Source organism: Peromyscus californicus, unplaced genomic scaffold (genome assembly GCF_007827085.1).
Source record: "Peromyscus californicus insignis strain IS unplaced genomic scaffold, ASM782708v3 Scaffold_23__1_contigs__length_62951481, whole genome shotgun sequence".
NCBI lineage: Eukaryota > Metazoa > Chordata > Mammalia > Rodentia > Cricetidae > Peromyscus > Peromyscus californicus.
Genome location: NW_026294534.1, coordinates 25,255,801 through 25,283,333, shown reverse-complemented (window position 1 = coordinate 25,283,333; position 27,533 = coordinate 25,255,801). Strand labels below are relative to the sequence as shown.

General features: G+C 37.8%; 1 protein-coding gene across 3 annotated transcripts in view; it reads right to left on the bottom strand.

Moving 5' to 3' along the window:
• Tex15 (testis expressed 15, meiosis and synapsis associated) overlaps window positions 1-27,533 on the bottom strand; it is a 72,533-nt gene that overhangs the window by 36,552 nt on the left and 8,448 nt on the right. For 2 of the 3 annotated variants that reach the window (XM_052751987.1, XM_052751985.1), the window contains exons 2-4: window positions 25,323-25,398; window positions 12,290-12,431; window positions 4,551-4,716 (exon numbers count right to left, since the gene is read on the bottom strand). In XM_052751987.1, coding sequence (XP_052607947.1) covers window positions 4,551-4,716; window positions 12,290-12,419 — 296 coding nt within the window. In that variant the 5' untranslated portion in view covers window positions 12,420-12,431; window positions 25,323-25,398. The remainder of the gene's footprint in view (window positions 1-4,550; window positions 4,717-12,289; window positions 12,432-25,322; window positions 25,399-27,533) is intronic. The other variant, XM_052751986.1, reaches the window with a different exon arrangement.

The following is a 27,533-nucleotide window of genomic DNA, read 5'->3' as shown; positions in this document are numbered from 1 at the left end:
GACTATAGGGACTTCAAGGATAGACAATTTTCTGTCTTAAAAATGACTTTTTATAATCTCGGCTATGAGGTGGTCTTTATCAGGAGTAATTTATTAGGTAACTCAAGATTATCATCAGGACTGGTTTTATCCCATTTTTCTGCCCTAATGCCCTTAGCACTGGGTCATCCAAATAGTAGTCTCATGCCAAGAGCGCTATCATTACCAGGAAAACTGTGTTTCCTTGCTCATATCAGATTGGCTTCTTTCTCAGAGCCTCCTAAGTCAATCTTTCTCACTGTCATTTTCCTAAACTGTTATAATTCTACCTACCCTTAGAACTAATCCTTAATAAAGCAGATGAAATTAACCATGGGATGAACAATGTAAAACTGAACATTTACGTAAGAATTTAATCACAGCATCAAGGTGAGTACAGGCAATATTTAAAATGATATACTTTCATATAGATTTAAGATATTTATAAATTCTTAAAAAGGGGGGGACTCAGCTGGTACACATGTGAACAAACTTGAGGATTAAATTCAGTAACTCTTGCACCCAGAAGTCCAGTTCAAATTTCTAAACTTCTTCAAACAAAACACCTCTAAGGCTCCTAGATCAACTCCTGATTTGTATACCTATATTTTATTATAATCTACTATTTCATATTTACCTGGATATCTTGTTTATTATAACTTGATTTTTAAGGCTCAAGAGAAAAATCATAAAACTTTTTAAGTCAATAAACTAATTTATTCACATTTCTCTTTAGGTATGAAATATTATGTTTGGAACAGAAAGTATGCAAATGCCCAATGAGTGTCCAAATTCGGCTTTACTAATTTAATGGCTAAGAAGTTCAAACAATGTATGTAAGAATGTAGAATGGCATCTTGTTGGAGCCACTTGTTTTACTCAAGACCACAGATTATAAACTTATTGACTTCTCTAAGAGGGGTGGTGGGAAACGAAGGGACAGGCAGTCAGGGCTACTAGTCTTTTTCTTTACATCTCTCTGCTCTATCATTCTGTTCTGCTAAGCATTCTATTCATTTTTCCTTTCCACCTGGGACTCCAAGCTTTAGGTTGCTGCCCAGCATCACAGATTTTTAAAATAAAGTTTTGTAAATTTAACTAACATTTAAGCATCAACTGTGTTGCCATGCTCAGTTTTTACACTATGGACATACAAGGAAGACAGATACCATCTTCACAGTCTAGTAGATACTATATTCATGGTCTAGTAGAGGAATGACACACAAACCAACACACTGGGCTAAGTTATGTGAAGTTCTGTGAGAAACAAGCTTTTGTCTAACTGGACAAGTACCTAGGAACATAATAAATCCTGTTAACTGTCCGCCACTAGAAATGCTTTAAACTATCTTGCACCACTGAGTAGTGTTAATTTTTTTGTGTGTGAGAAACAAAACAAAACAAAAAAAACCCAGAAGTGGCTGTAAAATGAAAATCGTCTCCAAGAACCCTGTGAAAGAAGAGTGGTAAAGTTAAACTTCTGTCCCAACTGCTCTTCAAACCGTTTATAGACCGTCACTGCTGAGCTTGCCATGTTCCTGATTTCCAACGCACAAAAGCTTACCTTTCACGTTTCCTCCCTCTATTCTGTGGAAACCGGCTGAAGGCCTAAGCTTGCTTGCCCTGACACTCCGAAACATCTCCCTCTCTCTGACGAGCACCAGCTCCACCCCATGATGCAGTTGCTTCCTGATCTCTCCTGTTGAACTTGCCTACTTTTTTGGAGTCCTAACTCAAATGGAGTGTCTTTCTCCTCTCAGGACTGCTGAGGTGTACAGCTAGTCTTCACAGTTGTTTTCCCTCTCAAGCTAATACAACAGTTATGGGCTTCAAAAAACCAAAGCAAATGTTGGGTCAACATGTGGAGGGAGAGGCAGGATGGTCCTGGGTCCACCTTATTAACAGTAGGCTTGAGGGCAGGCTGGGCTTGTGAAATCCTGTCTTAAAACACCAAGAATTGAGTCAAGACACAAGTGTTGTTTTATGATTACTTTGCTATTTCTCATTTATAAACATAAGAGAACTAAAAAACGATGCTTAATAAATGAGCTCATGTGTGCTTCTCAAAACTGAAGGTTAAAAATGAGGAGAGGTGACAGAGATGGCTCAATGGGTAGTGCTTGCTTTGTGAGCATGACGACTTGAGTCAGATCCCTAACACACACACACACACACACACACACACACACACACACACACACACACACACACACACACACACACAAGGCAGGTAGGTGGGTGGAGACAAACAGGTCTCAGGGGACAGTCAGTCTAGCCTAAACATCAAAATCCAGGTCAGTGAAAGATCCTGACTTAAAAATTAACTGTGTGTGAGTACTGATCTGGAAGCTTTCTCCCTGCTAGCTAGCTTTCATAGCTCTGGAAGGTGCTTACTCAGGCTGCTTGGGAGAGAAAAATCATCAACAATCTTATTGGCTGTGTACCCTGAAAGCTACAAAAAAAGTGGGTAGCAAGATGTGCCCAAAGGTACAATAGAGGCATAAATGTTGTGGTATATTTAACCAGCCACTTTCTGGTTGGAATTCAGGCCATTTCACAGGACAGAACTCATGCACGGTACCAGGAACTTGTGGTTGGGGAACTCACAGGACCTAGAACCTACTATCATTCTGCTAACTCGATAGAATGTCAAACTGCCTTCTAAATGGTTATCTTTAAACCCATATATTAGTGCAGCCCTCAGCTTTCATCAGGAAAGTCTCTTGCTGCACTGGATGGCAGTTAAGACTGGGACTCACAACTGGACAAACTGCAGAGAATTAATGATTGTGCAGTGCTTAGCCCTAAATAGAACATCTGTATCACATCTCCCTCCAGGGCTCTGGGAGCATCAAAGAATACTGTAAGAGAGAGGTTGTGGAGGTATGCTGTAAATTAGTATCTTTTGGACATGTCAGAACTATTGCACTCATGAGCTCACAGCAGCTCTGGCTGCCTGCATAGGATCAAGCCATCCAAAATTCTAGCATGGATGAGGAAGGGCTCACAAGGTCTTTCCTCTAGCTGAGGTGCTCCCATAAGTTGATGGCTTCTAGGAAAGAAGGAAAGTGAGTTTCCTTTAGGGGTTTGGCCTCTGGTACATTAATTACCCTTGCTTTAGTGGCTGGTCTTATACTCATGCACATACTGGCAGCACTAACACATCTCAGTAGGTCATGAAAAGGAAAAAAGAGAATATGAAGATGGGAGTGGAACACAGTGGTGGGGCCCGGGAGGAGCTGAAGTAGTGGAATAGGAAACAGATTCTCAAAATGTATCGTATACATGTATGAAATTGTCATAAATATTTATTTAAAAAGTAACGGGGCCAGTAAGATGGCTGGCTCATTGGGTAAAGACATTGCTGCTAGTAAGTTTAATGACTCATATGGTGGAAAGAACTGACTTCTACACAAAGTAAGTAAAACAGTAAAAATTAAAAGAAGAAAAGGTGCAGTGATGCAGGTAGTTACCTGAAGTCTACCTCTCCCCTCTAACTTACACACAGAGGCAGGTGCACATCACACATGAAAACAAAATTAGAAAAGGACATGTGAAATCTGACTACATTATTGCATGAAACAAATGTCACTTAAAATTGTTAGTATCGTAAGAGATTACGAGAAGGAAATAATCTGTGTTATTTTCCTTAGTAAATCTTTGTGTGTCTGTATGTGGGGTATGCATGCATCTGTGTGCATACCGACCGGCACATGGCTGAGGTGACATCAGGCATCTTTCTCGGCTGCTCTCCACCTTACTTGCAGAGCAGTGGTTCTCAACCTTCCTAATGCTGTGACCTTTAATACAGTTCCTCATTTGTGGTGACCCCCAACCATAAAGTCATTTTCATTGCTACTTCATGACTGTAATTTTGCTACTGTTATGAATCAGAATGTGAATGTGTTTTCCCATGGTCTCAGGTGACCCCTGTGGAAGGGTAGTTCAACCCACAAAGGGGTTGCGACCCCCAAGTTGAGAACCACTGTTTTAGAGGTGGTCCCACTCGATGAACGGACCTCATCCTTTGGCTAAGCTGGTTGTCAGTGTGCATCCCCGCCACCCTGAGCTGGTGTTACAAACATGCCCTCTGCTGTGCCGAATTTCACACAGGTGCTGGGGGGGGCGGGGCGTTCCAGTTCTGGTCTTGATGCTGCAAAGCAGCACTTTACCTTTACTTTAGCTATCTCCCTAGCCTGCCTTAGTAACTCTTACTAAATTATCTACATTCACTTTCTTAGTAATACTAACTTTCAAGTGACAGAAATAAATTAGCAAGACTCCATGATTAAAACCAACAAAATCTCAGCCAGGCGGCACTGGCGTACGACTTTAATCCCAGCACTCGGGAGGCAGAGCCAGGTGGATCTCTGTTTGAAGCCAGCCTGGTCTACAGAGCGAGATCTAGAATAGGCTCCAAAACTACACAGAGAAACCCTGTCTCAAAAAACAAAAACAAAAACAAAAAAACAAAAAACAACAACCAAAAGAACCCAAACAATGGCAAACATACTACAGCCACACACACTCACCTCTTAGCAGAAAACTGTTTTTCGAGATATTCGTTGCGGACCAGCTTTGTATCTCCAAACTGCCATGTGACCTGCAGGTCACAGCTTGTATTAAGCCTGCACTGCTTCAGAGTGCCATGTATGAAGTCATACTCTCTAGTATTGGTGAAACATGAAGACAAGTAAACTAAGGATAAAGAAAGAGGGAAAGAGTTATTTGTGTTAAAAATGACACTGCACATCTGTACAATGACAAGAGCATAGCTGAGTTTGGAAATTTCATTAACAAATGAAGGCATCAATTTCTATAGTTAAGGTTGGACCACAGGAACGTCGACCTCCTACACTTGATGTATGTGAAAACATTAGCCTTGTTTTTCTGCACATACGTGTTAGAGTTATCAATGGTTAACACATACAGACATAAGATAGCCCCAGAATTTAGGCTACTAATCTTTAAGTTAAATCGCACAGTGACTCCACAATGTGGATAATTATTAGTAATTACACAAACCTGGTAGCTTCTGTTAGCACTTCTTTTTTTTTTTTTTTTTTTTTTAAAGATTTATTTATTTATTATGTACACACAAGTGGGCGCCAGATCTCATTACAGATGGTTGTGAGCCACCATGTGGGTGCTGGGAATTGAACTCAGGACCTCTGGAAGAGCAGTTGGTGCTCTTAACCTCTGAGCCATCTCTCCAGGCCCTCTGTTAGCATTTCTTAAGGTCCTTCCCATGTAAAGATAAGGTGTATGTTAAGAATATGGTTGAACTGCTAAACTGTTTCAAAACAGTAGCAACATTTTGTATTCCCCCCAGCAGTGAATGTGGTACTGTGTTCCACACCCTTCCCAGCATCTGATGTAATTTGTGTTCTAAATTTTGGCCATTAGGTGTGTAGTGGTATCTAATTGTTTTAACTTTCATATCCCCAATGATATATGATGTTAATTTTTTTTTTGTTTGAGATTGTTTCTCTGTGTAGCTTTGGAGCCTGTCCTCGAACTCACAGAGATCCGCCTGCCTCTGCCTCCCGAGTGCCGGGATTAAAGATGTGCACCACTACCACCTAGGATAAATCATCTTTTTATACACTATTTTCTATCATCTTTGCTGAAGTTTCTCTAAATAGACCAGTTTTTCGTCTATTTTCTCACTGTTGCATTTAAGGGTTGTTTCCATGCTTACATTAACAGTCTTTTATATGTTTTGTAAATAGGTTCTCAAAGTCTGTAGCTTTTTGTATAAAACTCAGAATTTATAACCAAGGTTAATTTTTTTTAACACAATGGACTTGTTCATACACAAACCTCGCCACTAAAATTTCTGAATCATTACTGAGGTGGACGACAGAAATGAATTGAGGTACTTATCCATGTTTTTACAGACTGCAAATAAGGGTTTGACTTCCAAAATCTGAAATCAAGACGATTCAGTAGTACCCTATCTCAAGCTTTATCTTAAAAGTCATTATTAAAGTAACAATATTTACATTCTTAAAAAAGCCTCTACTTCACTACAACTTCCTGAGCTTTATAGTGTTGCTATCAGTAGTGACAGTTTTGTAATCATAAGAAAAATTGGTGACCAATTTTATGTGCCCATCAGTAGTTGTCTGATGACCTGGTTAGATCCGTGTCGAATGTTTGAATGCTATGGTTTGATATAGCAGCTTACTCTTTTTCACATCAGCTTTTGCACAAAAAGAAAGGAACAAAAACATCTTTAAGTATGGTACTAGAAAAGTAAATGTCTACAACTGAATGCTATGGAGTGTAACAGGGCTTTTAATGAGTGTCCCTCTGGTTCCTTTGAGTTCCTCAGGGTGCTTCTGAATGTATTCCAAAGCCTGTTCCATCTCCTTGATTTCAAAAATAGAGTACACCACTGTTGTACTTGTCAACAGCTACAACTCCACTCTAATCTGTACCACCTGCTGATTGATAGAGGTTCGACATAGAGGCTCGATGCAAAAGCCTCCCCAAATTTTCCTATTTCCACATCTATCAGCAAAGTTCTAAATAATCAGGTAGCTTTCCCATTTCAGAACCAGACTGGGAGTCACATTACATCGCATCATGAGGCCAGCACCAGGACAATCTGTAAAACTGAGGAGGTCCCTGTGCTTCATCCCATTGACAGTACTTCTCAGAGCACACCTTTTCAATTTTAGTTAAGTCCAGTTAAATCATCACTTTCTTGGATTATGCCTTTGGCACTGTAACTGAGTTACAGTTAAATCTAAGGTCATCTAGACTTTCTCTTGAGTTAACTATCCTAGTTAGGGTTTCTATTGCTGTGACAAAACACCACGACCAAAAAGCAAGTTGGGGAGGAAAGGGTTTATTTGGCTTAAACTTCCACATTGCTGTTCATCACTGAAGGAAGTCAGGAGAGGGACTCAAACAGGGCAGGAACTTGGAGGCCATGGAGGGGAGGTGCATACTGGCTTGCTCAGCCTGCTTTCTTATAGAATCTAGGACCACCAGCACAGGGATGGCACCACCCACCATGGACTGGGTCCTCCCCATTGATCACTCAAGAAAATGCCTTATACCTGGATCTCAAGGAGGCATTTCCCCAGCTGAGGCTCCTTCCTCTGATGGCTCTAGCTTGTGTCAAATTGACACAAAACCAGCCAGTACACTATCTGAGGTTGTTTTTGTGTTGAGACAGGGTCACACTGTCACCCTGGCTGTCCTGGAACTCACTATATAGACCAGAAGATCTACCTGCCTCTGTCTCTGAGTGATGGGATTAAAGGCATGTGCCACCATGCCCAGCAGGTGTATGTTTTATAGTTTTGTTTATGTTTGGCATATTTGGAACTGATTTTTTGAGTTATATTAACTTTGTCTCTATGCTCAGGTTTTTGCATGTGACTGTCTAGTCATTCCAGCACTCTTTGTTGAGGACACTATCTTCACCCCACCGAATGCTTTGCACCTCTGTCAGAGGTAGAGTTGTGCAGGCTACTCAGCTATTGGGACGCTGATCTATTTGTCTCTGCTTCTTCCATCATCAAACTGCCGCCTTTAGGATTGAAACTTCCCAGTATGTACTGGAATCTGCTGGTAGTTTTACTCCTCTGACTCTATTATTATTCTTCACTATTAAGTTGGCTTTATGGATCTTCTGCCTCTCCATATTAACTTGAGAATCAATTTGTTGATTTCAACAAGAGCTGTTGGGATAACAGATTGGAATGAATCTACAATTCTAGCTGTGAAAAAACTATTTTTGGCCATAGCAAGTCTTTGTATATACGAACTAGTATCTTTCCATTGGAGTCTTTTCTAAGTTGTTTTTTTTTTTAATCGGAATTGTAATTTTTTCCCTATGAACTTGTACTATATTTTAGATACTAATATAATGGGTATTAATGGATTTTTAAAATTTAAAATCCAACATGTCACTAAAGTTGCTTATGAGCATTAAATGTTGGTTCTTTTGGATTTTTTACATCCACAATCATGCTATCTAAGAACAAGAGCAGTTTTATTTCTTTCCTTCCAATTGCTTGACTTTCAGTATTTAGATGAAAGTGGTAAAAACAAACAGTTGTGACTTGATCTTAGGGTTTAAATTAAGCTTCAAGTTTTTACTGTTTCAAATTCATTAGCTGTAGGCTTTTTGCAAACACATGTTGACTATCCTTTATTCTCAGTAGTTGAGAAAAGGTATTTCAGGTTTTTGACTTTTTCAAATTTTAGTATATCTGGATAGACTTCATCACTCGAGTACCCTTATTTAAAAGTCTGAAATACTAAATAATTGTTAAAGTATCATGATGGCATCATAAAAAGTTTTGCATCTTGGAACAGTTTGGTTTTCAAGGGATTTTGGATTTCAGAATTTCAGATGAGGGATACTAAACCTGTATTACAAAAGTTGGGACATTCTATTTCTATTTTACTAATTGTCAAACTTTTTTTTTGCAAATGCCAGTTTGCACTTATTGCATTACTCATATTTTTCTTTATATATTGACATATATACCATTTTCTAATGTTGAACTAGCCCTACATCCCCGAGGGATAAATTCCAACTGATGACAGTAAAAGTTGATGAATATTTAAAATTACACACACACACACACACACACACACACACACACACACACACACACACACACGTATAAGTGCACACGTGTGGGAGGTGAAAGAATGATCTGTAGCTGTCAGCTCTTCCCTCCTGCCATGTGAGTTCTGAGACTGAACTCAAGTCATCAGGCTTGGTGGTAAGTGCTTTTCTCCACAAAGCTATCTCACTCACCCGAAATTTTTTCATACATTGTTGTATTTAACTTCCTAACGTTCACTGCGTGGTTTGCATGTATTTTAATGATAGACTACATAAAAACAAAGCACAGATCAGTTATGCTTTTGTCCTGTTTTCGTATTAGGGTAAAGATGGACTCAAATGTATATTAATACAACCTGCCGAGTTCATTTTTGTTGTGTGTATATGGTTTCAGGGTTCAACTGACAATCAGAAAGGAGGCTCAGCCCTAATTCTCTGTCTCCCAGCTGTCATTAGCTGCCTGTAGTTCTTTGTCTTGAATAGGACCCCTTGAAATTTTCCTCCTTCCATGTTAACATGTCCATTGATATTACCAATTTTCCAGTTCTGTTTATAAAGCCATTTCTGGGAGAGACTGTTTCACGGTAGACTTCCTGGTACTCTGGATTTAACAACATTTCTGCACCCTCTTCTTAGATGTTTCCTGAGCCACAGATGCAGGAGCTGTGTTGTCCAGGAAATGTGGCTTGTGCCTAAAGAGAGTTTGTGGGCTGATAGTCTGGAACTGGACTCCTGATTCTACTTTTTGTTGTTTTCTGAGACAAGGTCTTACTATATAGACCAGAGTGGTCTTGAACTCAGAGATCTGCCTGCTTCTGCAGCTAGAGTGCTGATATTAAAGGCATTCGCTACCATGCCTGGCTTGGTTCTATCTTCTTAAAGAGATTACTGAGAATTGGTATACTTTATTCCCTAAATATTTTGGACCTGGTGCTTTCAATGCAGATGTATTACTATTAATTTGATTTCTAGTATAGATTTATTCAGATGGCATATTTCCTTTTTACTTTTTGTGTGCATACAATGTTCCTATCTATCTGAGAATAGGCATGTTTGTATATGGAGGTGAGCAGACAACTTTTGAGTAGTTGGTTCTCTCCCTTCCACTGTGGCTTCTGAGGAGCAAACTAAAGTTGTCAAGTTTGTGTGGCAAGTGCTTCTACCTACTGAGCCATCTCATTGGCCCTGCCTATTTCTTCGTGTGAGTCTTGGTTTACTGTGTATTTAAAGAAGTGTACATTTTATTTAGTGTATGAAGTACTGGGCACAGAATTAGTCATATACTAAGAAGATAATGTCCATGAGATCTATAGTGATACTTCTCTTCTTGGCACTCTTCTTAGCAATGCAAAACCTAAGTTGTTGATCTTTATCTTTTTCTAATATATCCACTGAATGCTGTACATTTACCTCTAAGCACTGCTTTTACTGTGTCCCCCAAATCTTGTGTTCTCATTTCCACTTAGTTCAAGGTGCTTTAAAATTTCATTTGTAATTTCGTCTTTGAGCTATGTTACTTAAGAAGTGTTGGTTTAATCTTCAAGTATTTGAAGATTTTCCAGCTATCTTTTCTGATATTTCAATGTTTAAATCTCATTCTGAGCTAAGAATAGGCTTTATATGAGGTATATTTTAAGGCACAGATGGTTTTTTTTGTTGTTGTGTCTCATGTGAGCTTAAGAAGAATGTGTACTACACTATCACTTGACTAGTGTATAGCTATGTATTAAATCCAGATAACTGTTGGTGGTGTTGAGTTCCATTACAATCTTACTGATTTTTCATCTGCTGAATATATCCATCTCTTTATAAGGTTTTGCATGAGTTTTTATTTCAATTACTATGTAGAGAGGAAGGCTTTGAACTTGTGAACTTTGACAACACATCTGCTTTCTATTTGGCTATCCCTTACCTACTTTGTTTCATTGAAGCAATTTTCTGTTTTCTAATTTGTTTCAAGGTTGTCGTTGCTTAGTGAAGCATGTTTATGATGCTGCTTTAAAGAGGTCCTTCTAGGAGAAAGAAGACAAATTTCTCCGATGGAGTGAACCTGGGTCTATCAATCACATCACAGGGCATGCCTCACGCTCAGGAGCAGCTGACCAACACAAGATGGGCTCCGTAGTTTTTGTGGGCTTTTGGGTTATGGTTTAGTGCTTTTTGTCTTTCAGTTGATTTTTTTCCTTTTTTCTTCTTTTCTTTCTTTCTTTTTTTTTTTTTTTTGAGGGAGAGAAAGAACATGAACATGGGTGGATTGGGAGGTAGAGACCTGAGAGGACTTGGGGGAAGGAAAGAATATGATAAAAATATACTATGTGAAGCCGGGCGGTGGTGGCGCACGCCTTTAATCCCAGCACTCGGGAGGCAGAGCCAGGCGGATCTCTGTGAGTTCGAGGCCAGCCTGGGCTACCAAGTGAGTTCCAGGAAAGGCGCAAAGCTACACAGAGAAACCCTGTCTCGAAAAACCAAAAAAAAAAAAAAAAAAAAAAAAAAAAATACTATGTGAAGAAATTTAAAAAATAAAGTATTTTCAAATAATCCCAACTGGTGTACTCAAGAGTACTAATTTTTTATGAAGAAACTTTTCTCACTCAAATTGAAGTTTTCCTGAATGGTGGTAATATTAAAAGTTTTTATTATGTCTTAGACATCGAGGTACTATTATGAGACTCTAGAGCATATCTAGCCTTGTATTTTATCAAGTCTTTACCAAAACCATGCTGCTTGGGGAAATTGCTGGTAGTCAAAGTGAACAGCTAATCCCACAAGGCAGGACTGACGTCCTTGTTCTCTATAGGGCATAAACCAATATACTCGGGAGGATGCTCTCACAGGTGGGAAAAGTACACGTGGCCTACTTCCTCAGCCTCCACTGGTTTGTGGGAGGGATGAATGCCTAGATGTGGTAGAAGACCAAGCTCTGAACTCTGCTTTCTGCACTCTACTCCAGCAAGAAGGGGCAGCTCCCTGTCACAAGGCCAGGGTTTAGGGAGTATGGAATCTACTGATGCTGAAAGGCAAAGGATGGCAGGAAAGGAGGGTCCAGGGTCCCTACTTGGTCACTCCTGGTAAAGGAAAGAGAATGCTAACCTTGTTGTAGTCTAGGCGCCCTACTTGGCTTCTTCTGACACCACATTTGGTGGCAGGGTGCATCTGCTTGTCTCTTTCCTCTACTTAGCATTTACTGACAAAGGTGTAGTCATGCCCCTCACCCAAATTCCTGGTATTTCATAGTAGCAGTATAGTATTTAATAGCTCCCATCTCTCTAAGATGCCCCACTTTTAGTCCCATGGCAAAGAAAATATGATTTTTATTTAATTTTTTGTAGGAAAAGCCTTTGCCAAATGGTATTTCTAGGTGGTAGGCATCATGGTTGGAACAAACAAAAAGTCCAGAAAATGTATTGTTAACTATTCCCTAGCCTCAGGTTCCTCAGGTCTTTCTTCTCTGTACTTTTGGAACATTTGTTTTACATGTAAAACTCCAGGGGTTTTAGTGTAATTCCCAAGAAGACTGGGAGCGGTGTTTACTCCATTTTGTGTCATATCAGAGGCATATGTGTATCTGAGGAAGGAAAGATTTGACTTGATCTAATTTAATATAGTCAGAATGAACAGAAATGAACCAGAGAAACAGGGTTTTTACAAAAGTTCTCATTTCGTATAAAATTTTACCTTTCTCAGTTGTCCTCCTGATCTTTGGAATGGTGAATTTCTTCCCAGAACTGGCTTCTGCATCAGTAGTCCATGAAGATTCACTGTCTGGGCTCATTCTCCATGTCTTATCATTCTCTTTCATTTCCATTTTGTTGGTGGCCTAAAATCAACCCCAAGTTAAGATTAATAGAAATGCTTCTTACCTATCTATGGAAGTATGGCAGTACAATGTGGGAGTAATCTGAAAGCCCTCAACAAAAACTGAGTAACCATATATTCTTAGTCACACTGTCAACAGGCTTCAATTGCAATTTACCAGGTTACCCCAAATAGAAAATTAAAAATTAGAAATATTTTATATATTATAAAAAAATTTTCAATAGGTCACTCTTTATGTAATTTACTGGATTACAAATGGGTAGCCAAAAGCCTCTCCATTCCCAAAAAGCTTAAAAACTTCCACCAATGATTTTTATAAACATGGGTAAAGTTCTTGCTAAACATTCTATTCTGTAAAAGCTCATTTTTCTATATACCATTTTACTACAATTTTCTTTAAATCAGCCAGGTGGTGGTGGTGTACGCCTTTAATTCCAGCACTCGGGAGGCAGAGGCAGGTGGATCTCTGTGAGTTCGAGGCCAGCCTGGTCTACAAAGTGAGTTCCAGGAAAGGTGCAAAACTACACAGAGAAACCCTGTCTCGAAAAATAAAAAACAAACAAACAAACAAACAAAAAACCAATTTTCTTTACATCATAATTTCTAGCTTTAGGAGAAACTTATGAGTCTCACATGCGTAGCTTACTGATGACCATCCCTCCACTTAGCTGATAGCTAACAAGTCACTGTTCAACTGGTTATTGCTTCACAAGACAGTCTACAATGTTTAACTCAGGCTCCATAGTGTACTAGTATTAACGAAGAAACTTTTTTTCTTTTTTCTCCATCCTTTCCTCCTTCTCCCTCCAGTCCACACTCCTCTAAGAGATTTTTTCTTTTTTAATAAATGTTTCCTTTTTAAAATTTTATTTTATTATATTATGTATATGGGTATTTTGCTTGTGTGCATGTTTGTGTATTACATGTATGCAGGGTCCACTGAGGTCAGAAGAAGGCATCTGATGCCCTGCAACTAGAGTTAAGAGATAGTTGTGAGCTGCCATGTAGGTCCTGGGAATTGAACTTGGGACCTCTGGAAGAGCAGCAAGTGCTCTTAATTGCTGAGCCATCTCTCCAGCCCCTCAAACACTCATTTATCTCTCCAAACAGTACTCACACTAGCTATTAAAGGAAGTTCCAGTGCTTCCATACAAAGAAATTTATGTGAATAGGCATTTTGATACCATTTTGTAATATGGTTCACAAGCTGCTTGATGACCACTGCTTAGTTCAGACATTCAATCACAATGCAAGTTATGAGATGATAAAATTTCTGCAGACAAGTAACAAAAGGCAAGAGTGTATAAAAGGTTTACAGAGGCTCTCTCAGTCTACCTACTTTCTGTGCTCTCTCTGAGACCTGCAATATTCCAACCACAGGTTAAGAATAGGAAATCAGCAAGAAAATGAGCCTTTCCTTCAGCCATCCACAGTTGCAAATTCTAGTGAACTAGTTTCTCCTAAAAAGAGTACCTTAGAGGCAGGCAGAGCTGTGTGAATTCAAGGCCAGCCTAGTCTACAATTCAGGACAGCCAGGACTACAGAGTATACACCTGTCTCAAACAAACAAGAATATCTTTACAATATACAACTACAATAAAAAAAGGCCATCTCCACCTGGCAGCTTAGTAATGAAAAGGAAGAATAATTTAGAGAAACTGATACTATAAAAACCTCTCAATTAGTCATCGTTTATTATTAACAACAAATAAGGTATAAAACGGTTGGTTGGTTGAACATACTTGGAAGGGCCAAAAGTGTTCAATATTGCCATTATAGTTAAATTACACATTCAGAGAAACAATGATTTCAGTTGTATGTTTACTTATAAAACATTCCTCTAGCAGAATTTACTAATAAAGAAGGTTTCTGAAATTAATTTTGTTTCTTGGTGCTTAGGACAGTATCACAAAAAGCTAATTTTAAAGCTGACAAAAGATGTTATTCAAGAAACAATGGGGTTCAATATTCTCCATTGGCTAAGCTATAGGTTGTTACTTTTCAATTAACAACTTTCTTGTATAAATATTTCTTAAAGTTCAGTCCAAATAAACCAGTCACATTAATAAGTCTTTTTTTACACTTATGTATCAGACTCATGGCCATTTCTATTAATCTTTGAACTCATGTGTAAAATGTATAACATTATATATTATAGGACATACACAGTAGTTCTATAAGTATTACAGATATTTATATACATTGTTTACTTTTCTATGATAAGATAAGAGAGTTTCAATCCTAAGGGCTTGTGCTGAGGTGTTCTCTCGAGTACTAGGACTATGCTAGGTGAAATATTACAGTAAGAAACGGAATAAATTCTAAAAACATCAGTAACAGGCAATGAACAACAGATACAGGAGAACTAAAGAATAAATTAAAATATAGGTTGCTCAACAATAAAACATCTATTCATATAAGTTTTAAAATAGGTATATTATGAACAACTTTGAGTCATCACACTTAAGCATTAGATAAAACAAATTCTTGGGAAAATATAACTTACTAAAATTCAATCTAAAAAAATAAAAATTGACAATCTACTAAAAAACTAAGTAATAAAAATAGATTTTGAAAGATACTATAAATATTAATAAATCATCATAATCTAAACTTATCTCCAAAAGGCAAGGATGATTTAACAATAGGAAAAATGTCTATGTTTTTATTATATAAAGTAGTTATTTTAATAGATGCACAAAAAGTGAAATTAAAAATTCATTTATAAATTTTATAAAGCTTAATAGACAGGAATAGAAACATCCATAACCTAACTTTATATATAGTCTACTGAAAATCTATAGGAAACTGGAAGTGTAAGAATAAAATAAGCATACTTGCTTTTCCACTTAATAGTGTACTGGAGTTGCTCATAAGAGCAGAAGAAATAAAACGTACGAAGAATTTTTAAAAAGTAACGGAAAAGTGAGACTGGGTGCCCAGGCTTAGGACTTTTAAGGAGTGACAAAAGCTGACTCAGTTCCAGACAGAAAAGCTCTGATGCAAATGCTAAGCAGATTAAACAGAATGTTAGTCAGAAAGGCAAAGTGTAATAATGGATTAGAATTCTGGTTTTACCACAAAGAATGTTACACTGAGCAAAGCACCTAACTTCTCTGTAACAGTATCTATGTTACATGGTTAGAGGACTGGCCCACAGGACTGCACAAAACTAACTGTAAATGTAAACCTGATTCGTTTCTATGGACCAGTCCAAGTCTACTGAGACATGCAGTGTTGTAAGACAAACAGAAGTCAAACACAGGCCTATCTCTAGTTCTACAGTTAACCAGGGATCAGGACCTTGGCAAGTCAGTATCTTTCCTTTACAGCACATTATCTTGTGTGTATAATGAAATGTTTATATATTTTTTCACAGATAAGTTGATGACAAAAGAAACTCTTAAAGTTGAACAGTTGGTTTATAGATTTAAACCCCTCAAGATCTATTTTTTACATTATTTGTGTGTGTGTGTGTGTGTGTGTGTGTGTGTGTGTGTGTGTGCGCGCGCGTGCGCGCACGCGCGCGCATGTATGTCAGGGTGGGGTGGGGTGTATGTTATATTTTCCACGGTGCCTGCATAGAGGTCAGAGGACAACTTGAGGGAGTTGATGCTAAACCATTGTTGGGATCCCTCAAAATTTAGTTTAATTGTATTTTTATAAGTCAACCATTACAAATCAAGAACACAAGTTCTTAAGACGACTAGTTATAAATGAGAAAGTGCTCTAAAACACCACTCCCAACCAACTCCCACAAAATATTTCAGCTAATATTCAAAATAATTCAAAAAACAAAATAATCACTAATTAAGTCTTTACTAAGATAATTGTTTCAATTGAACAAGCCCCAGGAGTCCTGGATTTCCTTTAGTAAGACTCAAAGCTATGTTTCCTCTTACAAGAATATAGTCGGAGCCAGAGAGAAGGTTCTGTGGTTAAGAGTGCTTGCTGCTGTTGAAGATGCAGTCCCCAGCACTCACATAGCAGCTTATAATTTGTAACTCCAGTTCTGTGGGATTTGATGCCCTCCTCTGGCCTCCACTGGCACTACATGTACATGCTGCACTTAACATGCATACAAAACATACATAAATTAATCTTCAAAAAGAAAAAAAGAATAGCTAAGTGTTACAGACCTTCATGGCCCACAACTAAAGTATTTAGCACTTAGCTCTTTGTGGAAGGACATGGCTACCCCACCATAGATTAAAGCAATTTAAATATCAAAGGGCTAGATCTAAATTAAAACTAGACTTGATAATTTCCATTATGAAACGAAACTCCATCTCCTGCATCCCACTGTCTCAACCATCTTTCGACTGAACTCTAAACTCTTCTACTTATTTTCATTCTCTCTATTCCTCTACAGTATTTACACAAACTCAAATTTGATCAAGTATAAAACAAAGTTGACAAGCTCGCCTTCGTCTCTAGCTGTCTCTCACTACCCTCAGTCTACTCTGATTTCCACCTAAAAAGCAATTTCCAAAGTCCTTGATGCCTTTCACATCAGTCTCTTACGAGCCTAAGTTCCTTCTCACTCATAATAAATAGATCTGGCTCCCTGTATTTGATAATTTCACCAATATGTTTTTGGAATAATATAGTCATCCCAGTTGTCTATGACTTCATAATTCTGATATTATAGCTACTTTTTAGGTATTAATTTCTTAGTAACTCATTTGTCTCAAACTGTTCTTCACAACTGCTTTAATTTTCTACAGAAAAGAAATCAGAAAATATTTTTTAATTACTTAAACATATTTCATCAGGTCTAACCTCTGAAAATTTGATTAGAAAAAAAAAACTTCCCAAACATCCTGAGGTTGGGGGATGAAGTTAGTGGCAGAGAAACTGGTTAGCATGTATAATGCCTTGGACTTGGTCCTCAGAATTACAAGACAAGTCATATCATACCATACAAAATCTTGTGGCTTTAATTTGGCTTTCATTATCTGTGAGATTGGTTTAGTTTTATTTTTCTGTGAATCATCCTACCTTTTCTTCCATTACTATTTTTTAAACATAGAAATGAATCTTTTAATGATTTGTAAAGCCTCGACACAAAAATTACTCATCATATAATACTTATATATTTTGTTTAATGATAGCTTCCTCCTATAGAAAGCCACTTTATCACATGTATAATATTAATATCTGTTTATGCTTATGGCATCATCCTCTCAAAAAATGTGTGTTCTCATTTCTAAAACTTTTATTACACACTCTTGTCAGATATGGGTAGTGATAGATAATCTTTATTGTCAATGTGACTCATTTTAGAATCACCTAAAAGACACCTCTGGGTGTCTGTGAGTGTTGTAGAATATTATTTTAAGGTGTGTTACTTTTATGTTGCATTTGTTTAACTCTGTGAAGCTGTGTTACTGTGCCTGTGTAAAACACCTGATGGTCTAATAAAGAATTGGCCAACAGCAAGGCAGGAGAAAGGATAGGTGAGGCAGAGAGAACATACAGAGGGAGAAATCTGAGAGGAGAGATAGAGAGATCTAGCTGGCAGCCAGAGAAGGAGGAGACTGCAGGGGCCAGCCACTCAGCTACACAGCAAGCCACAGAGTAAGAGTAAGATTTAAAGAAGAGAATGGGAAAAGCCCAGAGGCAAGAAGTAGACGGAACAAGTTAAGGAAAACTGGCAAGAAAGAAGCCAAGATAAAGCCAGGCATTCATAATTAAGAATAAACCTCCATGTGTGATTAATTAGGGAGCTGGGTGGCGGGCCCCCAAAAGAGAAAGAGTAAAACCCCCAAAAAACACTATGTGAGGATGTTTCCAAGTGGTTTAACAACTGAGGGAAGACCCACCCTGAATATGGGCAGCACCACCCAGGCTAAATACAAAGAAAAAAGGAGGAAGTAGTTGAGAACCAGCACTCATCTCTGCTTCCTGACTGGGGATGGGATATGCACAGCTGCCTCACCCTTCTGCCACCACACTTTTCCCATCATTATGGATCATATCTCTCTTCAAATTGGCCTTTAAGCAAGTCTGTGGGACATTTTCTTGATTGATGACTGATAGAGAAAAGCCCAGTCCACTGTGGGCAGGTGGTCTTGGGGCACTTAAGAAAAAGCAAACTGAGCAATCCATGAGAGCAAGCCAATGAACAGCATTCCTCCATAGTCTGTGCCTCAAGTTCCCATCTCCAGGTTCCTGCCTTGGCTTCCCTTAGTGATGAACTAAAAACTGTAAGATGAAAGAAAAAACCTAATTCCTCCACAAGTTGATTTTGGTCACGGTGTTTATCACAGCAATGGAAATCTAATCAATAACATCCGTAGTTTGCATTTAACACAATGTTTTGTGAGACTGACCATTTGAATATACTTTCTGGTCATTTGTACTTTCACATCTGTGAAAAGCTCACTCAAGTTTAAAGCCATCTTCTATCAACATATGCATCAAGAAGGCTTTCTATGAAATTCTAGCTATCAATTACACGTTTCAAATAATTTCCCATGTTTTTAAAACTAGCCCTTTTATTTTTCTGAACAGGAATATTTTATAGTCAAAATTGTATTTTCTTTTATCTTAGAGGAGTTTGGGGAGGGAGAATGCATGATTAGAATATATGGCATGAAAAAATTCAATTAACAAAAGAAATAATATTCAAGCTTGGTGTGGCACTTTATGACTGTCATGTCAGCACTTGGTGAGGATGTGGGGTTCATTTCCATAGGATGATGTGAACTCCAATACAGTCTTGTCTACATAGTAAGACCTTGTTTCAATCAGTCTAATAATTTCCCATCTAACAGTCATTAATTTGTGGGTGTTTTTCTCTGGTAGTTTTTAAAATATTATCTCTGAAATTTCACATATATTATGATGTTCTAGGCAAAGTGTTTGATGGGATTTCTTGAAAGGCATTGCACCTTTTAACAGTTATGACAGGCTGGTGAGATGGTTCAGCAGGTGGCTATCTGCTCCTGAGACTGATAACCTGAGTTCAACACTTAGGTCCCACATGGTGGATAGAGAGCACTGACTCTTAATAAGCTGTACTGTGGAATCCACGCATATACTGTATTCTGGAATTCACATGCTCACTGTCGTATGTACAATTGCACACAGACACAACATGCATGCACATATACACACAAAATAAATGTAATTAGAAGAAAAATGTTATGACACTCCCAGCAATTTGTACGTTAATTGTTGTGGTATCTAAGTACTTATGTTCAAATATCTACCTTCTAAGCCCTTCATTAATATCCAAAATCTAGTTCACTGTTTCTTCAGTGGATTTTAATCTGCCAGAGACTGAGCTCTTAAAAAAAATTTAAATTACAGGGGCCGGAGAAATGGTCAAATAGTTAAAAGCACATACTACTCTTATAGAAGAGCAGGGTTTGGTTCTCAGCACCTAAATCAGACAGCTCAAAACTGCCTCTAACTCCCAGTTGCAGGAGACCTTATATTCTCTGGCCTGAGGGCACATGCATGTAATGCATATAAACTCACTCAGCCTCATATACATACACAAAAAGAAAATAGCAAATGTTTGAGAAATTTAAATTACATTTATTTATTTGCACCCCCCACCATGTGTGTGTCTGTGTGTACAAGTTCCATGGTGTATGAGTAGTGGTCACAGGACAAGTTTCAGGAATTGATTTTCTTTTCTCTTTCTACCATGTGGGTCCTAAGGCTCAAGCAGAGGTCATTAGACTTAGCAGCATTTGCCTTTATCTTTGAGTAAATCAGATTGCCCACAAACTGCTGAGCTTAAAATTTTTCCATTACTACTATTTATTTATATGAGACATACTTGATTCTTAAAAAAAATAGTTTGAAACTGGGTCTTATCTATCTAGTCTGGCTTCCAACTCTATACGTAACCAAGGATGACCTTGAAGCCCTGATTTCCCTGCCTCCTAACACTGTTATTTCTTTAAATGTAAAATAAATGTATTTTCAAACTATTTATTTGTGTGTGTGAATGTTACATATATACTATGTTGTGTGGGTGCATCTGTGCCACAGCATGGATGTAGGGGTCAGAGGACAACTTTCAGGCATCAGTTCTTTTCCTCCACACTGAGTTCCAGGGATCAAATTGAGGTCACTAGGTTTGCACAGGAAGCATTTTTACTGGCTAAACCATCTCACTGGCCCTAAAAGTACTTTTATCTGGTAATGCCACCATCTTAATTCTAGTAAATATGAATCTGTTCTTTTTCTGCCTGAGTTACTTGTTTATAATGCTTTATTTCCCGATTAAATGTATGTATACGCATATACATACATATATTATTTCTTAATTTATTTCCATAATTTCATATTCTTTGGAGCCTGGCAGATGTCTAGACAAATGAACTACAACCAAGAGATCCAAAATAAACCTTCACTGCATATGGAATAAGATGTTCCACCAGGATGCCAATCTCATTTCCGAGGGCAGTCTTTGAAACAAACAATACCAGGAAAATTAGCTATCTATACATGGAGGAACGAAGTTGGGACTTTAAACTGTGTTCATGATTAACCCCAGATGGGTTCAAGATCTAAACATTAGCAGTAAATTATAAGTGATGTCAGACTGCAGAGATGGGACCTTTAGAAAGAATTCGGTCTGGACAGGTATGCCTTCCTGAATGGGATTAGTGCCCTTATCAAAATGATCCCCAGACCTCCTTTACACCTTTCACAGGGAGGACACAGTGTGAGTGAGGAAGTGTCCCTCATCACGCACCACACCGTTTCTTCTAGCAGCTTGAGAAGACTTCTCTCATTTACCAACTATAAACATCTCTGTTCTTGTAGAGTTGCCCCATTTGTGGTGTCTTGTTAAAGCAGCCAAGATAAACTAAAGCGGAGGCAGAGGCGTTTAGATGATCTCCTATGGGTAGGTTGCACTGACCCTTAGTCAGCAAGGTCACAAGCAAAAGGATTATGGTTTGTATGACAAAGGAAAAAGGCCCAGATGCAAATACATGTGTGTAAAGGAGAATTCTCCAGGCTAACATAGAACTGAATAATTGACTATCAAATGTCTGTTCAACTAGTAATGGGAGGACTGAAGGAGTGGTAGTACATTATCTTTCAATGACTGGAAATCAAGCTTTCCTAAAGGGCCCAGAGGATGTCCCTACACTGCCATCATCAAGATCCACCTGCTAGTAATACTCTTACTTAACTTGGATCTTAATTGGCCAATTCAAGAAGTATCTGGGTGAACATTAGATTTAAAATGCACATAGCCAGGATTACATACCCTCTCACAATGTAAATGTAAACGTTACTATAAATGTGAAGTTGTTTTAGGGTTTACATGTCCACACTTGTGAATACACACACACACACACACACACACACACACACACACACACACACACACACACACACTTAAAGTTCAATCACTTCGCAGCAACTTCTGAGAGTCTATCCTTCATTCTCTTTCAAGTCTTATAACTTGAGACTTGGCCCTATGTGACTTGGAACTTGGGAAGAGAGGATATCTTCAATATCTAAATGCAGAACAATTATGATCATAAAGCTTAGATTATGCTTTAAATTTTACTTAAATAGCCATTGGAATCTATCAGACTATTTTTCATTTCTTTCCCACTATTGTGTTTACCTTGCCACTCATGTTTCTCAAAACCTTTTAGAAAAGTACCATGTGAAGATCATGCCCCTGGTGAAATCAACTTTCTGCTGAATTCTACTTCTCTGGGAAGCATTACTATCGTGCAGAGACCAAGGCTTACAGCAAGAACACAAAATTCCAGTAGTTGACTTAACTCACCATTCTAAAAACAAAGGTCTAGAAAGAGAACTCAATATAGGAGCTCACTGGATAATGGAGCTTGCTTGCTGTGCAAGCCTGGTAACTGAATTTGATCCCTGGAACCCACAAAAAATGAAGGAGAGATCCAACTCTACCAAGTTGTCCTCTGACCCCCACATGTGCTGTGGCACACATGCCCAAACATGCATATCATGTACACCACAGTAATACATTTAAAAAAAAAAGTCAACATAACTCCTGAGAGAATGGTCCTGTTTTGCTAACACTTGTTGTATTTATGTTTAAAAGATTTAGAGAGCATACATTGTATGCTTAAAATCAGTGTCCTTATCACGACTTTCCCAGAAAGTTAGCTGTATAAAGCTGAGGCTGTATTCAACAGGTTATACATAATCGGGGATCATGGAGGGGCCCATGGAGCACTACACTTACAAGCTGAATTATCAGCTGGATTCTGGGAGAGGGGAGGTCACTGTATTTAGTTGTGTCCCCACAGAAAATGCCAACTGGTACTTTCAAACACAGGGTCACACAGATTATTACGGTATGGTTGCACTCAATGGGTCTCAACCAAATCAAAGCAAACCAATCTCTAGCCCACCCTCCCAACCCCCCACAAAAAAGAACAAAACCAACCAACCAAAAACTTAAAAACAAAACAAAACAAACAAAAAATCAAAACCCTCCAAACTCTAGAAAGTTTGAAAGGGAACTGTAGAGAGGATTGGGAATCTATAGGGGTGAGGGTAGGAGAGGGTTACAGTCATCAAAATTCATTTTATACATATACGGCACTACCAAAGAACAAATTCAACAGAAGTGTAAGAGAAAGCCTGAGACCCTAAGTATATTCTTATGTCTACACTGTCACAAATCCATAGTAAATAGCATTAATTGAGACTATCTGGGACGGATGTACCAAGTGGAGTGATAGTAAAGCCTCACCTGATTTGTTTTAGAGACTATATTAAGTAGAACAAAAAAAGTTTTTCCTGCAATTCAACAAAGTATGGAATTTGTTACAATGACGAAATATTGGGAGTGATCTAAATTCTTAAACCTGCCTAGTGACAAGTAGCTAAGGGTCACTAGCTAAAAAGCTCATTTTCTTGTGTTTTAATCCAAGTTTTTAACTAATAAAATTAGACTGAAATTCTTTGAAAGAATCCAAAATCTAGTAGAAAGCATTCTGTCAAAGAACTCAACAGACAGGAGCCTGCTCTGACTCTGCCGTTCGCTAAATGCTCATCTTCTCGTCTGTGCTATGGTAAGTTGTGTAGCTGGAAACTGCCAGTTTACTGCTCTTACATCAACCTTCCAATTTAATTACTTCCAGACAGACTCTAGGTCCACATACAGGGATATGTGAGAAGTTGAACATTATGGGCAAGCTAAGGTCTTGAAGAGTTTAACAGCTTCCTAAGTTAACCTTCTGGACATTTAACATGTGTTTCTTGTTTGATGCTGTTCTTATTCACTGTAGTTAATTTTTGTTTATGTTATTACCCTTTATTTCTCTTGGACAATTCTTGATCATCATTTTTATTGTATAGAGTTTGCATTAGGTTTAGAATCTTCTTATTTAGACAAAAAGGGGAAATGTAGTGGTTTTGTTTAACCCATGATGACCCGACCGTGATCTCTTAACTTCCCACTTCAAATAAATTAAAAGAAAAAGAAAAAGAAATCCCCAATTCTCTCCCACCTTTCCAATAGCTAAAAGTATTTATTTATCTTGAGTATTCCTCTCTATGCTTATAGTACTTTGTTTCTACTCGTCAACTGTTTAATTTCCACCCTGATAGTGAATTTCATTAGAATTAATCAAATATTTAAAAATCATTTTGTAACATCACTTTTGATTAAAAATATAAAATGAGTGTCAGAAAGATGACTCAGCAGGTAAAGGTGCTTGCTGCAGGTCTGATAACCTGAGTTTGGGCCCTGGGTGGAAGAAGAGAGCTGACTCCTGCAAATTGCCCTATGACCTTCACACATGCACTGTGCTGTGCACACACAAAATAAATAAATGTAAGAAGAAATTTGGCTGCAAAATATTTTCTTCTCCTATTTATATACTGTGTCTGAGGGCAAACTCTAACTTTGCATAACACAAACATCCTAAGCAGTAGTAGCATACTGACTTGACTTTATGAACGTTATTTCTTATATTAATGCTAATTATAAATAGGCCAATCTTCTCTACTTACCTTTCTTTACCCAATTTTTCTATCTCCTATGCAAAATACAATTCCTTATGAAATTAAGTATATCCTGTGGTCTGACTGTATCCTCCCAAATTAATATGTTGAACCTAACCACTGATATAACAGTAGTAAGAGGTAGTCTTTATAAAATGACAAGGTCTGCCAGCAGAGGCTTCATCATATGAGATTGTTACCTGTTTCAAAGATTTGTTTTAATCATGTGTATGTATGTGTGTGGGTGCCTGGTGGTGCCAGATCCTTCTGGAACTAAAGTTATAGGCAGTTGTGACCTGTCTGACATGGATGTTGAGAACCAAACTCAGGTCATCTCTCTGTAAGAACAGTAACCACTGAGCTATCTCTCTAGCCCCAGATTAATGCTAATTTAAAAGACACCCAAGGGAGCTAGGGAAGTCTATTCTACCCCATAAGGACATAGTAAGATGTCATTTATGAGGAAGCTGGTCAGACAAGGAATCTGTTGTTGCTTTAACTCTGGATTTTACAGCTCTCAGAACTGTTGGAAATATAAGTAATATACATTTAAAGACGGAGTCTCTATGTAACCAAGGCTGGCCTTGAACTCAAGAGTCTCCTGCTTCAGCCTCTTGAGTAACGTAATTACAAATACAAACCACCATGCATGGCCGAGAAATACATTTCTGTTGTTTACAAGTTATCCTTTTTATGGCACATTATAGCAGCTTAAATGGACTAAGATAGTACTCAATAAATATTTAACATCTACTTTGAAAGTATTCTAATATACTTTTCTAAGTACATTCTTCATATACCTTCCTCTATTGAAAATCTATTCATAAATGAGAACCAATCAGCTATAAGTTTTTTAAAAAGTCATCCCAGAACTTGAGTAACAGCAACAAAGTCATTGTTTGAAAATACTTACCACTCTGCAACAGTACCTAGTATCATATAGTTATGATCAGGACTCAGTCCATACATGAAGAACAATAAAGGAACATCTATTTAAAAAAGAAAAAAGATAGGATGTAGGAAATGATGGTTAAAAAGCTCCCCCAGAATTACCTCTTTATAGTCCATGTCATTCATTTTTTTTCTTTACTCATTTTTGTGTTCTGCATCTCTCAAATCCCTCCATTCCTTTTCTTCTTTTTATCACTTTTTTCATACCTTCTCTTCCCTTCATATAGTCTCATCTGCTAGTCAGAGTCAACTGTTAGCTCACCATTTAAGCAACTTCTAATGAAATAAAATTATATCATGACATAGCAAATGCACCTGCTTTAGCAGTTTTTACATACAACAAAACCACTAAACACTAAGTACTGTTACTTTTGTACAAATTCACAGTAAACACTTATTGCACACATTATGCATGGTGTATGTACTTTGTATATTAGTACTCATTTTACCTTCTCATTATCGGAAGACAAAACACAGACCAAGAAAGCTTCAGGAACTTGCTGAAGGCTACTCAACTGGCAAGTTCATTTTCAGGTCTAGCTTGCTTGCTGCCTTAGTCTGGATTCTAAAGCACTATACTATCCCAGTCCAGTCCTTAAATATCATGCAAGGGCATTTAAACCTTTATTTGGGAGCTGGGCATGGTGCACATGCTTTTCATCTCATCCCAGCACTCAGGAGGCGGAGGCAGGTGGATGTCTGTGAATTTGAGGCCAGCCTGGTCTACAAAGCAAGTTCCAAAGTAGGCCCCAAAGCTACACAGAGAAACCCTGTCTTGACAAAAAAAAGAAGCCAACAACAGCAAACCAATCCTTAATTTGGATGTACAATGGAAACATTAAGCAGCTGTGATTAGTCTCTATCCTAACGATCTATTACAATTAGCTTTGTGCAACTGTGAAATGAGACAATTTTGACTTACATTTTAATGTCAGGATAATAAATACTATCAACTACATGGTAAAATGTATAGTATACTAATTTATTAAAATGTTATACATTCTTCAAGGAAATCCATTTTTTATTAATGAAATACCAAACAAATTTTGAGACTTATTGAAAATTCTAGAGTTTCTCTTCTCTCCAAGTTATACCATACATGAAAATTTAAAGATATTTAAAGCACATGTTGTAGATCAATTTTTGAAAAAAAATTTTGCTACTATGTATTTTAGACTCTAATTTACTATTTTGTCTGTTTTACTCAAGGATTTTAATAAAGTGCCCAAGAGATCTAAAAACATAAAAATGAAAATAAAAAGAAAAAATTGGGCAAATGTTAGTCATGTACTATGGTAATAAGAAAATGGACTGGCATATAAAAGCAAAATGCCAGGGCAGGCATGCATGGTAGCTCATGTCTGTTCCCAGTTCTGGGGAAGTGGAACCAGGATGATCAGTAATTCAAAGCCATCCTTGGCTACATACCAAGCCTGAGGATAGCCTAGGCTCAAAAAAGAAGAGGAAAAAAAAAAAAAAGAAAAATTAGTAGCAAAATGCCAAACAATTTGGGCATTAGAAATACTGAGAAATGTAGTAACAGCCCAGGCCTTCCTGTCATTCACAAAGGGTATCTATCAATAATGGTATGAAATACTTAGTACTAACTGTATGTGTGATATATAACTATAATTTGATGGCTTTTCTTTTCCACAATCTTTTACATTTCTTCATTTCCAATTTGGGCCTGGAAGAGTTACTTCCCCAAAGAAAAGTATCTCCCTGTCACCAGTCAGTGGCACAAGAATACTCTATCACGACACTCACAAATGCACTGAAGGAGTGGGCTTCATGAAGCATGCCCTTTACTCTTCCAAGGGATCTGAAAATTTGCCACCAAGGAAAAAGATTTTCCAGATATGCGCAATCATAACACAAAGTAGGATCTAGCCCACGCTAGATCATGTGCCATTGTCCAGAAAAACATTATGAGGATGAAGATTCACAAACAACTTTTACACTTTGGGTAATTTGTACACTAGGAACTACATTCAAAAACTGTACAGTAAATATGGGTAAGAACTAGCCACTAAAGGTCATATAAAGTTGTAAAACTGGAATGGCGTAAGAATGGCAAACAAAACTCCTGGACAGGAAAAAGAAGCTACCTACCAGGTACAACAGAATGACATCAACTACAGGTTTTAACAAAGACGGCTCCGGTTTGATTTAT